This window comes from Vulpes lagopus, chromosome 6, assembly GCF_018345385.1.
Source record: "Vulpes lagopus strain Blue_001 chromosome 6, ASM1834538v1, whole genome shotgun sequence".
NCBI classification, from domain to species: Eukaryota; Metazoa; Chordata; class Mammalia; order Carnivora; family Canidae; genus Vulpes; species Vulpes lagopus.
In genome coordinates this window covers 46138686-46153396 of record NC_054829.1, presented here as the reverse complement: position 1 = coordinate 46153396, position 14711 = coordinate 46138686, and the positions used below count along the sequence as shown (strand labels likewise).

The window sequence follows — 14711 nt, the reverse complement described above, 5'->3', positions numbered from 1 at the left end:
AAGGTGCAAGCAGAGTTGGCAAGTAGTATACCGGAAGGGGGAGAGAAGCAACCAGAGACTCTCTTTTGCTTCATCCTATAAACTTCTTTTGCGCTCTGGCTAGGGCTGGAGTTAATCAGAGAACCAAAGGGGATAGCCATGCTGCAATGCAGCAGTTCTCCCTGTGTGAGGGAAAAAGCAAAGCCTATTTTCTACAAATTCTTTCCTGTCCAGTTTTTATGCTGAAACTCCTACATTAGATGGATCCTTTGAGCAAAGGCACTATCTATTGAGAGCCAATGTTAAAAAATAATATTTAAAATGAAGGAACATTAACTCAATAATACAGACTATGTAATTACTCCTTAAAGAGAAAACAACAGGTTGAAATAAACTTTGATAGTTGTAGTCATGGAGTATACAAAAAAACTGTGATTATCAGTGTCTGAGAGAAGAGAGCCCCCAAAAGAGAATAGGTGTTTTAATTGAGCTTCACTGAGCACACACATACACACATACACACACATAGAAGCAACTGAAAATGGGTCCTTAGATGTCCAGAATTTTTAATACAAGTTCTAAGAAATCAATGGGGTTTTTCTTTGGTAATACACACTGTGTGATTATGATAATTTATGAAAATATTCTGGAATTTATTCCTTTGATTTTGGAGGGGGTTGGCAAGTGATCTCAAATATCCAGTGTCCCAATTCTATCAATTTGTAACGCTCAAGTACAGGGGAAGAATGCACCATTTTGACACCCTGAAGTGATTTTTAAAAAATACCACAATTGTAATCTGTAAGTAACAGAAATCATAGCACCACTGGAACTTTGTTATACTGAGATGAACTCTATCACCAAAGTTGGCAGAAGTGTAACTCAAGTTAAGGAGGAGGCACAGCCACCATATCCAGGTACATTGACAACCAAATTTATTTCCTCCTACTACTTTTGGACTTTTCCAATGTTTCCTATTCATCAGGGCCACTTCTAGTAGAACTTATCTGAGCTCTGCTTCAGAATTGGCTGATAGAGGTTATTGGGCAGGAAATTAGCAATAGGTCCTGGTAGCCCTGTTTTGACAACTTTTTCCTCACACTCAGCTATGTGTCTGCTTTTCATTTTCTGTGTTTCCAAGAGAAGAGAGGTTCACATCTCTGTCCCTTCCATTCTAAATGAGTGAATAAGTGTCCAGAATATATAAAAGATCTCTTATAGCTCAACAATAAAGGAGAAATAATCCAACTAAAGGTGGCAAAAGATTTGAGTAGACATTTCTCTAAGTAAGATTCAAAAACAGTCAATAAGTCCATGAGAAGATGTTTAATATCACCTGTCATTACAGAATTGCAAATCAAAACCATATGAGACATCCCTTTGCAACTATTAGGATGGCTCTAGACAAAAAGACAGAAAATAGCAAGTGTTGGTAAAAATATGGAGAAATTAGAACCTTCATATATTCTGATAGGAGTGTAAGATGGTGTAGACTCTTTGGAAATCAAGAATCAAAGAGGTTATCAATGCTAGAAACATGAATTTTCTTTTTGGGTTTGACGGTTTTTAAAATTAATGTAAAATATTGTGTTGATTTGCCAATTAACACCAATATTTACTATTACTTTTTATATGTACATAATAGGACCTCACTATCAATTCAAATTTTTCCACAACATTTTTATGTGCAGTGACCAGAGCAATCAGAAATCCACATCCTAAAAAAAAAAAAAAAAAAAAAAAAAATCCGCATCCTCAGTCTAAGCATAAAGGTGCCATTTCTGGAGTAGCAGAGTGGTAGTCACACTTGGGTATCATGCTTGTTGAGGCCGGCCTGGAAATTCAATGCTTATCTAAATTTTTGTATTTCCATATTTCTTGTTTCTCAAAGTAGAAAGTAGAGAAAATTTTATTTAATACTGAACAATATTTTAGTTCCACTAATGGCAGATTTGCTTCCATAATGGCAGAAGGTAGCCAGATAACATGAGTTGACTGTAAACATCAAGCTTCTTCACACTATATTGATTGTGTGTTGAAAGCTCTTTATCATATTTCCTTGCTAAGTCTGGGCCAGATGATTGATGGTCAATAAAATCAGTAACAACTGCTTGTTAAAAGCACCACAGATTTATCTGCATCATGTAAGATTTATTAGATTGGATGGAAGTCCAATTTTACATTTGATTTTATGTGACTAATGCTCTTGGGATACCATTTCATAGATGTAGGAGTGGGGATGCAACAGCATAAGCAACCCCATTTTACCATGTTATCAATTTTATCATGAATTGGTGTGTCTGGGTGATGTCATAAACATCCACAGCATATCAGGCATTATGTAATGTATTACACATAATCAGTTGTTGGTTATTTGTACTGATGAAAAGAAATTACAGTATAGACAATAAAAAAATGATAGATTATATTACAGAGTTCTTTCCCTTTAGCTTTTAGGGATTATCACTGAACCTGTATATATTTGACCTTCCAAGCATTTGCTCCCTACAAAATCAAAAGGCCTGTTAAGAAGACCTGCTTTAGGTAGAAACTATAAAAGCCCCCATATTCACATTCACTTCCCTCTGCAACCTGCTTTTTCAGAGATTAGATAATGTCTTAGGCTGATGTACAGCATAGGTCAGAGCAACATGGCCTTCTCCCAGGCTTTTTGCTGGAGCATGGGAGAGAGTAGTATTTGGTGTTAAACAGTTGCTTCTTAAAATGCAAGCTGCAGGCAAAATGAGAGTAAAGAGAAGATGAACAAAAATCTCAATAAAGCTGAATTGATGCTATCTGGCTGGAAAGTCAGCTTCACATGAATAAATCAGCAGATGAGAATTCACCATCTATGTGTACTGGCTAATGACAGAAGGTGACTATTCCCACACCAAAGAACAATGTTTAGCATTCTACTTCCAAAGCTAATTCTTTAAAGAACAGTTTCTTCTTTGAGCAGAGCTATTAGTATAAAACACACAGTTCTGTTTCTATGCAAGGCTTATGAAAAACAAATTTTATTTGGCAGTGCTTAAACCCATTCGTAAACAATTGGCTTTTCCAATTCATATATTCCTTTTTATATCTATGGAAAAGGCAGCCAGGCATATATTCTTGAAAAGGAATGTGCATATCTTCTTTTAACCACCTCAGCAAAAGGTCCAAGAAAAAAATGGAAAGGAAACACATACCTGCTTATGGGTTTCAACATATTTTTGTGTTCAAGATAGACTTAGAAATGTTTTATATCTGCAGAAATAAAGATGCTGAAAATACCAAAAAACCTCAACCTAATATTTATGTCATTTCTGTCTATAAATCTTAAGATGATGGTTTTGTTACAAGACAACAATGAATCAGTGGCTGAGCTGAGAGAACCCCATTGCCTGTCTGCTGTTTGACTGGTTCTGACAAGGAGGCAGGCTGGACCCCTCCCAAGGTAATCAGTCCTATTGGGTATGCCTCCAAGGATCCGGTCTATGGCATCCTCAACATACTTGTCTTTCCCTTCCTTCTGCTTTATATTTTCCTCTTTAAATTTATTTTGTCACAAGAAAACTTAGGGGACAAATTACTTAATTTTTCAGTAATTTTCATGCATGAGAACTAATGGAACTCAGTTTATTTGTTATACTATTATAATCTATAGGACCATAAAATGGTGCTTTCTAGGTCATGTATTTCCTATGATTATCAGACAGTAAGACGGAGTAGCAGTTCAATATGTAAGCTCTGGAGTCTTACAACTGGTATGACTTTATGATTTTTCTATGTCCCAGTTTTCTCATAGGCAGATTCTGAAGATAAAATGAGAAGTGCCAGGAAATGGCTTAGAGTAGTCCTGGCATGTAGTAAGTGCTCAGTAAATTTTTAACAAAAGGAAAAAAGAGAAAGCTTTCAGATTTCACTGTTATCAGGCTAACATGAGAAACTTAAAATATTGGGATATTTGCTAATCATTAATCTTTTTACAGACTCTTTTTTTCATTAAACCTTTTCAAACAGATACTAAGAGTACTAATGGAGCAAACAAAGGTATATAAGAAATAATCTATGACTTTGAGTTAGTAGGGTCCAGTGAAAGATACTAACATATGCAATTATAATACAGTGGGGGGTGCTTAGTGTTGGAACTCAGAGATGGGAGCTAAGGGAGGGGTGGACAGAAGATAGAAGAGAGTTTGGGAACACATTGTGAAAGGGAATGGGACTGAAATGTCTGGATCTGTTTTAGACATTCAAGTGCAGGTGGGAGTTGAGACCATGAGGAGATGTGTCTCTAGAGACAGGCATTTTGAGGAAGAGAGAAAAGTCAGTGGTGCTTATTTATTCATGACTAGAAACTCAAGACAAGTTTTCTTGCTTTTTCAGCTTAAAATGAGTTAGTCAAAATGAAGAAAACTTTCTTTCTATAGTCAAGGGAAAAAAAGTGTCTCTAATTAAACCCAGCTGGTGTGGGGGTGCCGCTGGTGTAAGAGTGATGCTGGTGGAACGGGGAGCAGCATTCAGCTTCCTGCTGGCAGACTGATCTACTGCAAGGCTGTTGAGAATGGCTCAGTTGATTTGAAGGTCAAGTTTAAGAAAATGCTGGAGGGCTGATAGAGGGCTGATAGACACAGGGCTCCGTGGGGAAACTGGAAGGCCATGCAAGTCAAGAAAGAAGAGGTAACTTAGATAGGCAGATGGGACTATGGCTGGATCCAAGGCCAAAATGTTTCACTATAAGCCATAAAAGTTAAAAGATGGTAAAGCCAGGGCTAAACAAAAGTGAAGTGAAATTGTGATGATTTCCCTGATGATGTATGTGTCAAGTGTATTCTGTGCATTCTGCTTGGAATTTTTTGAGTAATATCAGTCTGAGATAGGCTCAGTTTAAGACAAGGGCCCAGTTTAGGGTTGGGATAAAACTGCTGTGAGAACACTCCAGGGAAGCATTTTGGCCTTGAGATGTCTTCTGGAATAAATTAGACATGCTGATGACAAAACCTAGATCATCTCTAATAATCTATGTACACTGCTGGGGGGCCATTTTATAGCTAATTCTTCTCCCAAGGTACAAATTGACTCTAAATGTCATTTTGAAAATATTAGCAAAGCTTGGAACGTAACAGGCAAAATACTGTTCTTTTAATTTTCATAAGTTGTTGTGATATGCTGTTACAGGATCACCTTTAGAGTTTTAACCTTTTAGTTAAACTATCCTTTTTGCCCTATCATAAGTACCTTAGGGACGGCTGCGTGCCTCAGTGGTTGAGCCGCTGCCTTCAGCTCACAGCGTGATCTTGGGATCCAGGATCGAGTCCCGCATAGGCTCTCTGTGGGGAGCCTGCTTCTCCCTCTGCCTATGTCTCTGTCTTTCTCTCTCTCTCTCTCTCTCTCTCTCTCTGTGTCTCTCATGAATAAATAAATAAATCTTAAAAAAAAAAGTATCTTAAAAACAACCTATTTCTATCTACCACAACTTAATGACAAATTCAATCAAATAAGTCATTTGGCATCATGTACACAATGCCTAAAAATAGTCAAAAGTAGTTATTTCTAATTATATTACATTAGTATTACTGATATCTAAACTAATTTTTTCATTTATTTACAATATAAGGGGAAGCAATATATATCAAACACATGTATATAAACACTACAAAACTTACATTAATTGCCTTTACCTCTATCGTTGACTTTAACAGTTAAAGAATAACATAAATTTAACTTTTAATACTAATTTTAATAATTAACATAAGATTTAAGGATAGTCTTATTTGGAACATTAACCACAGATTGGAGTTTTAGAGTGGTCTACTCTGCACACTTCAGAAATTAAGAATGTTTACATTTTTACTGACTTAATAGCTAATCATTGTCTAGAATAGTGTTTCCCAAATACATCTGGCGCTAAAAAAGAATTTCTACAACTTAAGTGTCCATTGACAAATGAATGGATAAAGAAAATGTGGTACACACACACACACACACACACTCACACACACAGAGGAATATTATTCAGTCATAACAAGGGAAATTCTGCCTTTTGCAACAACATGGATGGATTTCAAGGGCATTATATGCAGTGAAATAAATCAAAGAAAGGCACATACTGTATGTTCTCACTTACATGTGGAATCCAAAAAAAGCAGAACCCAGAGAGAGAATAGGATGGTGGTTGTTAGGGGCTAGAGATTGGGGGAAATGGTAGATGTTGGTCAAAGGGTACAAATTTCCAGCTATTAGAAGAATAAGTTCTAGGGATCTAATATACAGCTTGGTGACTATAATTTACAATACAGTATTATATACTTGAAAGTTAAGAGTGTAATTCTTAAAAATTATCTCCACACACATACAGAAAAGGTAATTATGTGAGAGGATGGAGGTGCTAATAAACCTTATTGTGGTAATCATTTCACAATATATACATGTCTCCAATCATTACTTTGTACATCCTTAACTTATATATGTTATATGTCAATATTTTAATAAAACTGGAAAAATTAGAAAAATTTTTAAAAATAGTTTCTGAAGTCAAATAAGTTTAGAAAATTCTAGATTAAATAAATTGCTGCAGAATGAATCAGTACACTGATATAATAATGTACACTGTGAATCATCAGGAGCATGTTTAGAGTAGAAAGTCTCAAAACTATTAAGTTTGGAAAGAGTTTGAGAAATCTGATGTAGAGAACAGGTAAAAGCAAGATGTGTATGTCTTCAGAGATTTCTTGCCTTTCAAGACAAATAAAATTGATTATTGACAGAAGTTTGATTTCAGAACCTCCCTGTCCAGCCTATAGCCCAATAAGCTCGTACAGGCTACACAATCAGCGAATGGGTAAACAGCATTATATTAAATATCATATGTTTTCTGCTTCATTGTATTGAAACTGCTTTCCATTTGTTTCTTTGGCATCAGAATGCAGCCTTCTAAGTATAGTATTCTAGAGACAATATCTAAAATGAATAAGAATGTCTTCAAATACAAATGTTCACATGTGTTAATGTATGTGCTTTTATTTCATTTTATTTTATTTATTTTTTTAAAGATTTATTTATTTATCTATGATAGACATAGAAAGAGAGAGAGAGGCAGAGACACAGGAGGAGGGAGAAGCAGGTTCCATGCAGGGAGCCCGACGTGGGACTCAATCCCGAGACTCCGGGATCGCACCCTGGGTCAAAGGCAGGCGCCAAACTGCTGAGCCACCCAGGGATCCCCAACGCATGTGCTTTTATAAGTGAGGACTTCTCAGTTGAAAGTGGCTGACACAAACTGGCTAAAGCAAAAAAGGAGGGGAGGTTTATTGACTCAGGTAACTCAAAAGACAGGATGGGGCAGTGGGACTCACTCATGGCGAGTCTCAAATACTGTTCTCAGAATTCTCTCTGCATTTCTCAGTTTTGTATTTCTGTGGGTTGCCTTATTCTCTTCTATTTATGTAGTGGTAGGAGGAAGAGGCACAGACATAAACACTTCCTGGCTTTTATTATTCTAGCTGCAACAAGCCCAGAGGAAAGTAAGGCTCCTCTGTCCCTGACTCAGTATATAGAAGCCTCAGAAAAGGACTGTGATTGGACTGGCTTGAGTGACATGCTAATCTTTGAAATTAAGCACTTGGGCCAGAGGGATAGGGTATGACAATTGGCTAGGCCTCTGCCACATGCCCTTCCATTTGGCCAGGTTAAGGTAGGGCATTGGATTGGCATCTCCAACAGAATCTCAGGGCCGGGCAGAGGTAGGAATGTCGTGGTGAGGGAAACATTTAACTAGAGCAAGAAGAGTACTGCTGGTATAAGGCCAAAAGACAAAACAAAAACAAACAAAAACAAAAAACAACAAATCAAACCAAAACAAAACAAAAAACCCCATCAAAACACTGAACTCCATGGTTACTAAAGTTCTTCTTTCCTTCTAATAAACAGATGCCATTATTCATATGAAACTATATGGTTTTAAAAATCTCCCCCTCCCAGCTCAATCACATACTTTAGAAGAAGTACCCAAACTTAGTACAAAGTCATGTTTTGGCACCTCTGTCCTCCTTCCTCCACTCTAACATAAGCAAAATGAGGGACTGCTTTGCTCTGACGTGGCCAATTCACCATAGAGGGACAACAACACAAACCACTTGGTGGTGGAGCATTGCTGGAGAGAGTAAGCACTGAGCTACCGATGCCAGTGTTCTCTTCTAAGAACTTCTTTTTCATCATCACCAACTCTTTTACTTTTCTTTCAAATAAGCTCAAGAAACTAGTACTGTAGCTAAAATGTAGAAGATCTAAGTAGAGCAAAAGGGCTTTCTTCTGCACCTAGCATGGCTTCCTCTCAGACTGTACAATAGTGCTGGTCAGTGCCTCCCTGCCCCCACTGCTCTCAAATGCATCCTGCCTGGAGGTTGTCTCTGGCTGAACAGTAAAACTAGGAGCCAGGTGTTGTAGCAAGTGATTCTGTCCATCAGGGTTGGGACTGGGGTGAGGGATGTGAGGCACTCTCCTCAAATGTGGAATTTAAGGAAATGCCAAAAACCTCAGTAATAACATCAATACGACTTTAATGTGGTATTTTTTTTAAAGATTAATGCAAAGATTCTATGATGAACAAAGGTCAAAATATTAAACAAAGACAGGACCAATATTAATGATTTTTCTTTTTGACTCAGGGCCCAATATGGATCAGCATAGCACTGTTACTGATCTTGCCTGAATTTAAAATATTGATATTTTGTCGATCCTGGATTTTTTTGCATTCATTTTTATTTTTTAAGATATAGCATTACAGTATTTTTAATCTTGATTACTGAGTTTTGGGGGCCTCTCAAGTTTTGCTCCTGAGGTGAGTGCCTCAGTTGCCTCACCCTAGGCTTCTATATCCACCTCACCAAAGGAGTGGGGTCATGGGCCAGACTGTCATCAGTCACTACCTGATGCAAGCTGAGTCACTAAGATTCTTTCTCTAAAGTTGAAAATGTGAAGAGACAGGGACACTCTACTTAGATGACAGTGGACACTTGCACTGAAATATCCTGCTGCATTGGGGCTAAAGGAGTCATGTCAGGCCCTGTGCAGGGCAAAGAGGCCCATTGCCAAGAGACAGAAGCAGAGATGAGACAGCTAACTAAACATGTGGCCTACCCTTTTGGACCACCTTTAAGAGTAGCCTTTTAATCCATCTGTACTCTAAAATAAGCAAGCAAGGTATCCCAAGTTGGGGGATGAGGTTTTTATGCAGTTGACTAGTAAGACAATAACTTCTGTTTTACACAAAATTTTCTCTTGTGCCAAACTGGAATCAGTAAGTATAAACATTTAAATTATTTTTTCAAAATATTTCCACAAATAGAGATTTTTGGGTAGGAAGCACGGAAATTTATGAGACTTGCTTCAAGTTATTAGCAAGTTAAGTGGTAGCATCAGGTCTGGAACAGGATCTCCTGTCATTCAGCATTTTCTATTATGCCTCAGTACAAAGAAGAACAACTGACTTCTCTGATATATTCTCCTTAAGATTTGTAACACTGTGCACAGAATGTTCTGATTGTACTAGATGTAAATCTTAAAAATACAAAACCCATGAATATCTGCTACCTATTATATTTATCATAGGGACATTTAGATTATATTGTATTTAATGCTGACAGTTAACTAAATATCATTTTAGTTACATTAAATAATACACTTGGCTACACAGATATTTGATGAGACGCCAACATACAACAAAGCAGATAATATTTTCCAGAATACTTTGAAAATTAAAGCATAACTGATAATTTATTTTAAAATGTTGCTGGAATGCCTGGGTGGCTCAGTTGGTTGAGCATTTGACTCTTGGTTTTAGCAAGAGTCATCATCTCAGGGTTGTGGGACTGGGCCCCACCAGGGGGTTTTGTACTCAGGGTAGAACTCTGCTTGTCATTCTCCCTCCCCTTTTATTTCCCCCTCCCCCACCCATACTGGGTTCTCTTTCTTAAATAAATAAATAAATAAATAAATAAATAAATAAATAAAATCTTTAAAAAATAAAATAAGATGCTGCTTAAATTGCAAATCTTCAATAAAAAAAGGTAAGAGAAAAAGAATAGTTGAGACAAGATTTAGAGTGGTTATAGTACATAAAGGAAAAGAAAATCCTTGCTCAATAGCACAAATACAACAGAAGGATTACAAGTGTATTGATTCAGTGACTGATAAAACACACCAAGAATTCAAGGATAATGTTATATTTAGAAATGTGAATTACTAATATTATAAAGTAGTAATAATGGTTCCAACTGCCTATTTTGAAAGTATCTACAAAATGATTTTTTTTGTGTAGCAATTCTTTATATCAACCTAAGTTGGATTAAGGAATATAACAAGTCTAGTACTAAATAAAAACTGTTACCAGATATTTGTCTTATATGGCTACTTCATATTTTGAAGGCCATATATGTGCGAGAAATATTTTAATTTGGTCAATTGACAACTAATGAATTTCAACCAGTTGTTTTTTTTTTTTTCAACCAGTTGTTTTTAAAACCTCATTAAAAATAAATTTCAGCCATTTTGTCTTGAATGTGTAGGATGATGATTTAGTGCTAGAGGGAAATACTTACAGAATTTTTTTATCACCAGAAATGACTAAGTTAATATGGTGGAACATTAATGAAAACTTTCAAGTCTAGTAATAACATGTGTTGATAATTAACTGCTCAACTTTAGGAAAACTACTTCATGTAATTCTTTGCTCTCCTGTTTTGAAGGATATAGAAATTCTGGCCCATGAGCTTTTGTGGAAACAGAACATAAATAGACTATATGAGAAAATCCAGCATTAACACATTAACTACCTTAATAAAAGGTAAGATGGAGGAGCAATGTTTGTTGTTCATCTAAGACAATAAGTGAATATTAAAATCTATCATCTTTCTGCCCTTTTGGGGGGCAGTTTAATAATTCTGATATTGACTGAACAAAAATTATACCTATTCATTATTTTGGAAAAAAATGTGCAAAATATCAGAAAAGAAATGGCCTTTTCTTTTTTTTTTCCCCAATGTACCAACCTTCCTTTTCTAGCTTACTTATGTCACATCCCAAGGGCTTTGACATTATTGTTTTTTTTAATAGACATCCAAATTTCAACCCAGTCCACATCAGTGTCTACTCACAATTTCCATTACTCATAAAATCAATGATTTAACATTTCAAACCTACACAGGGCTTGACAAAGATTAAAAGGTTGCTTCTGGTTTTAATGGATAAAGTATAGGCTCTTCACAGAAAAATAATGCTGTGGTTGACCATCCTAATCAGTGTGTGACTCTTAAATTCCTTTTTCAGACAGAAGGATTAATTTCTTAGTTTCCAAGGATAACTTTGAAAGGCAGCTAACATAGGCTATGGTTAGCAGTTTAAGAGTGAAATCATATCATGAAAAAAAAATTGGCCATGAACTCAAGTTTTGAAAACTTTCAAAAGTAAGTATCATTTCAAAACATTTAAATTGGAAGTGTTTTAAAAATAGTGGCATGTGCCTAATAGGGCTCAAATTTGTGCTGACTTAAATTTCCATCAGTACGAATAAGATTTAATAGGTTATATGTGAGAACACAAATAACTGTAAACATGGATCACATTCAATGAATACTAAATTGAGAAAACCTCCCTGATTGTTGAGAATGGTGATATCTTATTTCTTTTCTTGCTGTAAATAAAATATCAATGTTTTAGCCTTAACCCCATGGTCTCTCTCAAAGGCTAGCCCTTCTAGTCTCCAAGAAATGCTAGGAAACCCTGAGTGGGACATAGTTGAGGCCTGGACACCATCTTTACTCCCCTACCTGATCCTTGGGCTTGCAGCTCAATGAAATGAAAATCTCCCTACAATAATCCCGAACTCCTGCCCTACCCTTTGCATCCCAACCAAGCAAATTATTTAAAAATTAAAAGTGAAATTTATACACATCTCCTTCTTTCTAAGCAGGGTGGCTTAACATTATTATAAACATCTTTTCCCTCACAAAGCTTATTTTCTCGTGTGTGCAGAAGGAAGCAATAGATAAATACAAAAGTAACAATGAAAATATATAGCATGCCAGCTAGCAGTGTCTGAGGCTAGTGGCAGCAACTGTATTTAGAAGGGTTTCACTGCAGAGGTAACATCTGAGCAACAATCTGAAGGAAGCAAGAGAGTGAGCCGTTGGAAGATAGGGTTTTGGGTAAGACTGTCCCAGGCTGAAGGAACATCAAACGCAAAGGTCCGGGGCGGGAGGCTGTCTGGTGTTCTTTGAGGGACAGTGTAGCTGGGGAGGAAATGAGGTCCATGAGGCCAAATGTGAACAGGTCAAGCAGGTCCTGGTGGAGCATTCTAGGGACTTTCTAAGAAATGTGGGGGACGATTGGAGGGTTTTGAGCAGAGAAGTGGCGTACCTAAACCTAAACGTTGTTAAAGGACCCTTCTTGAAGCTAGCTTTGGTGGAGGCACCGTCACAAGAGACAGGAAAGGTAAGTCTGGTGGTAACAGGTGCCTCAAAGCTTGCAAAGACGACTACTGAAAGGGGGAAAGGGTTGACTCCTGGACAAAATGCCTGTGTGGTGGTTGGGAGGATGGGGTTACCCTGGGTTACGCATCTGCCTAGCTTTCAGGCCTAGACGCAGAGACCTCTGGTCCCGCCACTCCAGCCGCAGGTCCCTAGCTCCAGGGGCGGTCAGGACCCGCAGCTTTGTTGCCGTGGCGACCACAGGATTCGACCCCCACCCCGCCGCCCCCGCACCACACCACTCCCGGGTCTCCTGGGGCAAAACACCCGGTCCTGCATCGGCTCCAGCGAGGACTTCAGGTCGCGGCCAGCGCGGACTCATCAGTATTCCACCCGCGGAGTTCTCCCCGCCCCCGCCGCGAATCACAGAGCCCGCCAATCCCGCAGCTCCAGCTTGGCTGTTCTGAGCCTCCCCACCGCCCCCACTTGGTCTGCGAGGACCGCAGCCGGATCTGCCCCGGGGCTCTCCTGGCAGCCCCCCGCGCGGGCGCGCCTCTGCCCAGTTACGCAGCGCTTCCCGGCTGGTTGGCGGCGGCCGCAGGCTGCGCCTCCGCGGCAGAGAGGGCACCCGGGAGACCCGTTCTAAGGCGAGCCCGCAACAACTCTCCGGGGATATTCAACTCCCCTGCGCTCGGTTTCAGGTCCTCCTGCGCTTCTGCAGTGCACCAGACGGGGGAAGCAGATACAGGAGAACCTGCATTGCGCCCCCGCGGGGATGCACTGTGCGCAGAAAGGGGACCTTCTGCTGCAAAGCCGGAGGATCGGGGGCGCGGGGGAGTCAGGGGTGGGTTTTCGTAGGACTCACCTTGTGCAGTTTCCACATGGCCCCCAGAGCTTTGACTTCGTGGCTGGAATGTTTGCCCTCCTCCAAGCACTGGTAACACACGGGCATCTTGCACTGCACGCAGTACATGCTGTGATTCTCCAGCTCGTGGTCTGTGCAGGTGGAGACCTTGCGCGGGCTCAGCCGCCGGCTCACGCGGCCCTGGGCCGGGGGCACCAGACGGTGTTTGGCTAGGGGCCCTCGGGGAGGGTGGCAGCGCAGGCGGCACGGATCGCAGTAGAAGACATCGCACTGTTCGCACATGACAGTGGCCTCCTTGGGCGCCTTCTCGCAGAGCTGGCACTTGAGGGCTGCGGCTTTGCTCTGCTGGTAGCGGTCAATTACCCCTTCCAGGACGCGGTTCTTGGGGAAGCCGCGGAGCCCCCGGTCATCCAGTATGAGGCTGCGGTGGCACTGGGGGCAGGTGATACAGGAGTTGCGGGGCACCGGGGCCAAGGCCGGTGACAGGTGGGTGGCCGGTGGCGGCATAGCCGGGGGGAACACGCGGACGCCATTGGGGGACTTCTGGCACGGAGTAGTGGGGGCACTGGCGAAACCCCCGTAGGAGCCATAGCCGCTGTCCGCTTCGCTGTACAGGCTCATCTTGTCCAGGTCCAGGTAGTCATAGTCGGAGACCCCGGAGCCCGAGGCCCTGCGGCTCTGGGGGGATTCAGACTCCGGGGTCTGTACCAGGATGTTGCGGGCGCACGCTTGACATAAATTGTGAGAGCAGGGCAAGATGATGGGCTCCCGATAGAAGGAGCCGCACACAGGGCATTTTAACTCTTCTTCCATCTCTTCCATGAGGACCGGGCTGGGAGCGAAGCAGCGGCGGCTGCAACGGTGCCTGAGCGGGCGAGGCGGCCGGCCGGCCTATGGTCTCCAGCACCTTGGCCAGCGGCGGCGGCGGCGGCGGCGGCGGCGGCGGCTGCGCCTTCCCGCGTCGATCGGGCGCCGACTCCCCGCCAGGCGCTCTCCCCGCGAGCCGCTCTCTCTCTCGGAGCCGCGGACCCGCGACGCGGCGCGCCAGCCGCGGACCGCCCCCCTCCTGGTCCCGCCCTGCCCCGTAAGCAGCGGCCCATTGGCTGGCGGCGAGAGGGCGAGGCTCTGATTGGCCGCACGCCCCGTCCCTCTCCTCTCTTCTGCAGGCCACGGGGGCTCCGGGAGCCGACTCTAAGGAGGAGCGAGTCTCCGCTCCCGGCTGCAGCGTCTCGGGAGGGGGCGGCGTGCGGAGGCGAGGGACCGCGAAGGAGGAATTAGGCGGGATGACTCATCCCTCGCCCCGCTTCCTTCCGACCTCCGGCGCCGCCTCCCAGGAGCAGGGGGCGTGAGAAAGCCCTCCCCGCAGCGTCAGGCCCACGGAGGGGCCGGGGCTGCTCGCCAGCGGTCTGCGTTTGGCT

The 14711-nt window shown here is 41.5% G+C and overlaps 1 protein-coding gene across 14 annotated transcripts in view; it reads right to left on the bottom strand.

The window, feature by feature from the left end:
• The window catches only part of TRIM9 (tripartite motif containing 9), a 108818-nt gene extending 94541 nt beyond the window's left edge, over positions 1 to 14277 (bottom strand). For all 14 annotated transcript variants that reach the window (XM_041758232.1, XM_041758234.1, XM_041758240.1 and 11 more), the window contains exon 1: positions 13294 to 14277. In XM_041758232.1, coding sequence (XP_041614166.1) covers positions 13294 to 14115 — 822 coding nt within the window. In that variant the 5' untranslated portion in view covers positions 14116 to 14277. The remainder of the gene's footprint in view (positions 1 to 13293) is intronic.
• Between the last annotated feature and the right edge of the window lie 434 nt (positions 14278 to 14711).